Here is a 7,196-nt window from a genome sequence, read left to right as displayed (position 1 = left end):
TGGAGGACAAAAAAAACCCCATCTGTCTTTGTTTCAGTTAATAACAATACCATGTGCTATTCCATATGTTCTGACACTTCTGCAACTGTAAGCACAATGCCACAGCACACTAGTGTGAAAAACATCAAATTATATATATATATATATATATATATATATATATATATATATATATATATATATATATATATATATATATATATTTTTTTTTTTACCATTGATGGTAATTAAAATCACTGGTTTTCCTGGTAACATAGTGAAATTTGTGCCTCCACAGGAGCAGTCTGGCACCTTAACAGTTGGCAAAATGCAAGCTGGCAAAAATAAGGAAAACCAATAATTTAGATGATCTGTAACTGTCTACAGACACACATTGAAAAGCAAAATTAAAGCTTTCTTGAGAACGTACCTTGCTCATGGGTGCAATATCCATCTTCCCCTTTAATGATGCATGTGGTTGGAGTAATGGCTTCAAAAAAAACCACGAATCACGCATTCCCTGTTGTGGAGTGGCTGTTTTTTGTGATGCAATACATCACAGTCCCCACAGAACCACTCCTCAGGAAGACACTCTCTGCACCTAGGGAGAAAAGAAAACAATATTATAATATAATATAATACATTCTTTCAGGTGAATAACTCATATAAAGTACTGTACACTCTATTTAAGCTATTTCACTTTTATGAGGTTTGATTTAATTGTAAAGGCTTGCATAGTGGCTCAGTGTTTAGCACTGTCACCTCACAGCAAGAAGGTCCTAGATTTACTTTTCTCATTAATGTGTTTTTCATCTGGGTATCCAAGTCTTCTCCCATCCCAAAAGACATGTATCTTCGCCTATAAAGCAGGGCACTCAGCAAACCTACTCTGGGTAATTGAAGTTTGGTATTAATGAAAACCAACCTAATAACAGCAGGCTCGTTGCAAAGCCAACACAGGGGATGACCAACAGCCTCTTTTGAAATAAGGCATTTTAGGTGGTATGGTCTTGCTTCTTTCCAGCGCTCTGAGGCTTTCTGCTGCCGAAAAGACCATGATGATGCAGAGCTACTTTGAGGCTGAGCAGCAGAAGGACATGACGCCAAAATATCAGAGAGCCTCTTCATATTTTTTTCTGTAAAGAAAATCCAAAAATAAAGCGGTAAGGGATCATTCACTATAGATAAGGAACAATTAAAAGTCAACTGATCAGTATCAGAATGAACACTTTTTTTATACTGTACATTCATAAATTCATCACTGTGAATTACCAAATTCCTCTTGAGGATTTAGTTTTGTTGAGGTTGCAGTAAGTGGAACCTCCACACTTGATGACAGGGAGCACTCAACCGTGGGGTATGTGGCTGTAAAACAAAACATAGAAGAATAAGAACAAGTTAGGCTATCACACTCTATTTAGGCTATCACACTCTATTCTTGTTCTTCTTTTCAAACTATATACTAAACAATTTATGAAATCAGACATATTTTTGTTAAGTACTTGGTAGTGTCTTCTACAATAGTGTCACTGAAAGGTTTATCTACACTGTAAACCCTAATAAGTTCACAGAACTCAAAAATTATTTTGTAACAGATTACACAAAAATATTTTAGTGATGTTTTTAAATGTTTTAAGTTTACATAAAATAAAAATTATATTTACAGTTGCCTTAAATTATCTCAAGGTTATCTTATAAATATTGATATTCCTCAACTTAAAATAAGTGAGTAATTCACTAAATAATTTAAATATTCTTCAACTCATAAAATGTGGGAAATACACTCAAAATTTTCAATATTCTTAAACTCATATAATGTGGGAAATACACTCAATTTTCTATAATTTTCAACTCATAATCAAAATGTATTCTAAACTAAAATACTGATGTCGGCCCACTACACAATTATAATCAGCTAATAATGTCAGAAAACATGAAAGTGACACCACAGTGACAATTTAGCAACTTTTTTTTATTCAACACAATGTGCTTTTTAAAAGGCACAAATCGAAGGAGCTCAGTCAAAACAAAGTGCTTGTCATAAAATAAAAGGAAATGATTTCATGAAAAAAAAGTACATTAAGTGTTAATAGTTCCATATTCTGATAGTGGTCATTGCTACAGAGGGTAGATTCAGTATTTTAGGTCTCCATCTCACATTATTCAGTAAACATTATGATAAAAACTCACAAGGGATTCATGATAAAATTAAATAAGATTCTAAGTATTATCCATCCTCAACAGCAATGACAACTATTAGAATGTGGAGCCATTTAAAAGAACACAGCGACTTTTTGGGACTTTAGGTTATTCACCGTATCCCCCAGAGTTAGATAAGTCCACACACACCCTTCTCATCTCTGTGCGTGCCATAACTGCGTGTCTGACACACCCACCGCTAGCCTAGCTTAGCACAAAGACTGGAAGTAAATGGCTCCAGCTAGCATACTTCTCCCAATAAGTGACAAAATAACGCCAACATTTTCCTATTTATATGTTGTGATTTGTATAGTCACAGTGTGTACAAATAACAAGGTCATATGAGACACAGGCATCTTTTAACCGTCTTTTAACCTATGTATACGGTTAAAAGATGCCTGTGTCTCATATGATCTTATTATTGTATAGTCACATTATGTACAGACAAGGTCATATGAGACACAGACATCTTTTAACCGTCTTTAAACCTATGTATACGGTTAAAAGATGCCTGTGTCTCATATGACCTTGTTATTTGTACACACTGTGACTATACAAATCACAACATATAAATAGGAAAATGTTGGCGTTATTTTGTCCCTTATTGGGATTAGTATGCTAGCTGTAGCCATTTACTTCCAGTCTTTGTGCTAAACTAGGCTAGCGGTGGGTGCGTCAAACAGAGTTACAGCACGCACAGAGATGAGAAGGGTGTGTGTGGACTTATCTAACTCTGGGGGATACGGTGAATAACCTAAAATCCCAAAAAGTCAGCGTGATCCTTCAATACTGTTTAAAAACATTTAGGCACTTACTGTACCTTGAAGGCTGCAACTCACTTTGTTTTATTTTAAAATTCAAATGAAGTTCAACTGTTGCCATTCAACTGACAACATCAAGGTAGGCATTAGCCAACAGAACATTAAACATGTATAGTGCATGAAACAGTCGTTTCCCACAAGTTATTATGTGCGTTATTAAGTGCAAAAACTTGGGCTGGGCAATGCGTCAATGTTGTGATATTTATCTTTTAACAATCAATTAATTAAATCTGAGGTAGAAGAGGCAAACAGTCTCATCTTAAATCTGAGGTAGAAAAGGCAAACAGTGTCATCTTAAATGTGAGGTAGAACAGGCAAATGATTACATTTGTAAAGAGGAGAAAAAACAACAAAAAACTTCCTCAATACTCAGCTCAACAAATAGTCCATTCTGAGTGATTCACTCATTGAACAAATCATTCTTCAGCATCAGTAGACGCCCTTTCAGTGGTTTGTTGTCCTCAAGACACATTAAACTTTTTGTATAAATGTAAAGGTAAGCTCGAGATTCTTTGGGTACTGTAGGTCTAGTGCATAGACGTACCCAAATAGCAGGAGAAATGAGTCAGCCAGATTTGTGGGACCACTCACAAGCATTTCATCCTCCACGACAATACAGATGCGCTCAGGGCTGAAGAGGGCCGCATCAGTAGTGTTATCCGTGACGACTGTCAGGAGAGCCACTGGAGTGTCAGTGAGGTCTGGACCATCTGCTGACTATAAAACACAAATAATACAAGAATGAGTTCAGCCCCTCAAGGATACAAATCATGCTAATGATCTCTAAACATTACTGGCACTTAGACTGCAACTAAGCTACATGTTTAAACTATTTTCTTTACATATGCTTATATCTTATGTTAGTTTCACACCTATCTGTTAGCATACTTTTTGTTTAGTGGAATGCTTTATTACTTACCTTTTCATTTATGTAATTTCTACATGTCAGTTTGCAGAATAACAACTCAAGTAAACTTCATAAACAGGTCCTGGGGGCTATTCCAGGAAGGAGGTTCAACAAACTCTAAGCCTAACCCTGAACTCTGAGTTGACTTACCCTGAGTTTTCAGTTCCAGAACAGCTGATCTGAGTTAGGTAATTCGACTCTAAATATTATTATTATAGTATTATTAGTTAATTATCTTTTTCTGGCTGATGGAAGGCGATTGATTAAACCTGCAAGGTGATAAAAAAAAAAGCTAAAACAAAGACGATTGTTCTGATCTGAGAGCACGTCAGCGATGACGTGTAGTCTGATATTCAGCTGTGCGGCCGGAGTATATAAATTACGGACTGATGAGAAGCGGTCTACTGTTCGGTTCAGTCCTTGTCAGGGAGTGAGAGCTCATCTAAATGAATCAAAATTCTCTTCCTGGTGTAAAACTATGTGAATTATTTCTGCTTTAACATGATCGGACTGAGAAGGAAAGGACAGCCGCTGTCAGACAGCTCCGTCAGACTCAGGGTTTCTTCAGGTTAACCAGCTCACTGGCAGGTTTGGTTCACAGAGTAAGTTACCACAGTAACAGACCCAGAGTTTAAGTTACCTCTCTGCATCCTGTTTGCCATGGAGAATCACAGTATCAGAGCTCCATTGATGGCTTTATACTACTCGTCAGGCACAAGCTCAACTCAGAGTTAAGATACTCAGAGTCGAATTACCTAACTCAGATTTGCTATTCTGGAACTGAAAACTCAGGGTAAGTCAACTCAGAGTTCAGGGTTAGGCTTAGAGTTTGTTGAACCTCCTTTCTGGAATTACCCTCTGGAATGGATAACTCAAGAGTTTCCCTCATCTCAGGGTTCACTCTGAGTTTTCACATAACCTGCTTTCTGAAATACCCCCTGGTTCTCCTAGAGTTCTTTGAGTGATGTTATATGTTTAAGCTGACTGAATAGCTAGGCAAAGGGATTGATAGTGAGGCCAGTACACTTACATTACAGGTCCTGAAGAACTTGGAGGCATCTTCACGCAGGTACACAGGAAGTGCACGAAGGACGAGGGCCCGTCTCATATTTACATCACGTTGTTCCTAGATGGACAAAAAATATCCATTACAACAGTAATTACACAAATGCAGAGCAAACACTTAAAAAAAAAATCAAAGTGTTAAATAGCTCCATATTCTGATGGTGGTCATTGCTATAGATGGTAGATTCAGTATTTTGGGTCACCATTTCTTCAGTAAAACATTTTTCAAATTAATAACTTTCTATTGTAAATACTTTAATAACACACAAAGGAAAAAACGTAAAATTGTAAATAAAATTTCACGAAAACAGTAGTTATTTGGACTTCAAATTGAAGCTGATAAAGTATCTTTTAAAGGTACCTCTTTCTGATAGAATACATCTTGTCAAGATGTCTATCTCTGATGAGATGACAATATTGTGTTCATGGAATAATCACTTAACCTCAGGGCACAGTCCAGGCAATTCACACTATGGTTTCTTATAGTTGTCTGAATATAATCTGTTAATAATCTGTTTCTGGATCATGTAAAGTTTAAAATTTACCTGAAGATCATAAATCCTCATGAGCTTGGCTAGCTCCTCCGCTGTCTTGCCAGTCTTGGTGGCCTTGTCTCTGAACAAGGTGATGAGTTTAGGCGTGTGTCTGTCCAGCTCCTTGTAGAACTGATTGCGCAGGTTAACATTGTTGATTCGGTGGAACTCTGCAAACACCTGTACATGGACAGAATTACACAGAAATATACAAAGATGAATTAGGAACAGAATTGTGAACATTTTAAGAAGTTTTCAGTTGCCAGGTAGCAAAACCAAGGGCAATTCTACTAGGGATGAGTCAGAACCAAGGTCAAAATAGAAAGTTAATTGTCATTCTTTAATTTAAAACAGGCTGTAAAATGTTATCTAAAGGAAATTAAAATAAATCTCTGTATACTTTGATTACTGTGAATGGCAAAAATGTGTCACAGCATGATGTGTTGTCTACTTTTACATCTGCCATTTGGTGAATTTTTGATAACTTAGATTTTTAAAACAGTCATTTAAATATATGAAAAATCAATCATGTTCAAAATGGGCATACTAAAGAGTCATGTTGATTAATTGCTCTCAACAGGGAGAACAGTAAAATAATAAAATAATATTTTATTTTTTTACCTGTGACTCCATAAGTAGGGCTGGCCATCTGTCCATGACGTCTCTCACCCGTGGAGCTACAACAGCTGCAACGATTTCTTGGCGACGAAGGGCATAGGTTGTGTTCATGAGCTTGCCTATGACTAATTGGTTTCTCTCAGTCTTTTCGACTTCATGTATGATTTCTTCTCTCATTGTTTCCAGAGTGGCTGGGGTTTGATCCTTCGGTAAGTTGATGATGTAGTTGACCTCAGCTTTTCGAGCTTTCTTTATGTTTCGATGGGGATGATCATTGTCGGGGTTGTTTCGGCTCCGCCTCCCTGTGTTGATGGCTACTTCTGCAACCCCTGCTTTGGCCAGATTGTTACGGTAAGATGCAACCTTGTACCCTATGTGACGTTTCCATCCCAACTCCCCGTCTTCACCAGCCGTCATTCTGAGACATGGATGAGCTGTAATCAAAGCTTGAGCAGCCATTGCCAATTCCTTGTCATGTGGGTATGGTTTAAAACTGAAGATCGTTTCTGCCATTTTTTTAAGGATGTCACTCTTCTGTGACCTGTTTAACTTCTGCAATTTTGCTGATTCCTCATAAACACGATTTCCTTCTTCTAGTATAAGATCCATTTCATAACCAAAACCAGGAACAACAAAGAGATCAGGCCAACTCTTCTGGCGCTGTAACGCAGGTACATGTGGGAGTATGTCTGTGTCAGAAGATGCAGTAGATGAGGTGTCACCTTCAGGTCTAACGACTCTCAATGTACCCTTCTCTGGTAACTCCTGGATGTCCAAAAGAAGACAAAGATCACCATCAAAGTCCGGATCCTCATAGTGTAGGCTAAAGTCCCCATCCAGTCTCGGCTTGAACCTCTCTTGCATTATTTCTTTCAGCTCTTCCACTGACTTTGGTCGCTCAAGTAGAGTAAGTTTCAGGGCGGTGTCTCGTGCAACATACACACGCAGCACATGCTTCTGGGCAGCAGCCATCTTTTGGTTCCTAAAAGACAAAAAGAACACAGCTTGTGGAACAGCTACAAGAGAATGTTGCAGTCATCTGTTTACCTGCTTCAACAAATCCTCAGTGTAATA

At 37.6% G+C, this 7,196-nt stretch overlaps 1 protein-coding gene across 1 annotated transcript; it reads right to left on the bottom strand.

Moving 5' to 3' along the window:
- Positions 1-471: 471 nt before the first annotated feature.
- Positions 472-7,113, bottom strand: LOC127642134 (uncharacterized). The gene is made up of 5 exons (XM_052124843.1): positions 6,126-7,113; positions 5,517-5,684; positions 4,937-5,032; positions 3,544-3,716; positions 472-580 (listed from the first exon to the last, which is right to left on the bottom strand). The coding sequence occupies exons 1-5, from the start codon at positions 7,092-7,094 to the stop codon at positions 472-474; spliced, it is 1,515 nt and encodes a 504-aa protein (XP_051980803.1). The 5' UTR covers positions 7,095-7,113.
- Positions 7,114-7,196: the final 83 nt, after the last annotated feature.

This window comes from Xyrauchen texanus, unplaced genomic scaffold, assembly GCF_025860055.1.
Source record: "Xyrauchen texanus isolate HMW12.3.18 unplaced genomic scaffold, RBS_HiC_50CHRs HiC_scaffold_402, whole genome shotgun sequence".
NCBI classification, from domain to species: Eukaryota; Metazoa; Chordata; class Actinopteri; order Cypriniformes; family Catostomidae; genus Xyrauchen; species Xyrauchen texanus.
This window is presented reverse-complemented; position numbering and strand designations above follow the sequence as displayed.

Excerpts from the sequence above, each read along its gene's own strand:
- LOC127642134 (XM_052124843.1), bottom strand. The coding sequence starts at position 7,094 with ATGGCTGCTGCCCAGAAGCATGTGCTGCGTGTGTATGTTGCACGAGAC. Across the intron at positions 5,685-6,125 it reads CCCTACTTATGGAGTCACAG|GTGTTTGCAGAGTTCCACCG; the intron begins GTAAAAAAATAA and ends GTCCATGTACAG. Across the intron at positions 5,033-5,516 it reads TGAGGATTTATGATCTTCAG|GAACAACGTGATGTAAATAT; the intron begins GTAAATTTTAAA and ends TTGTCCATCTAG.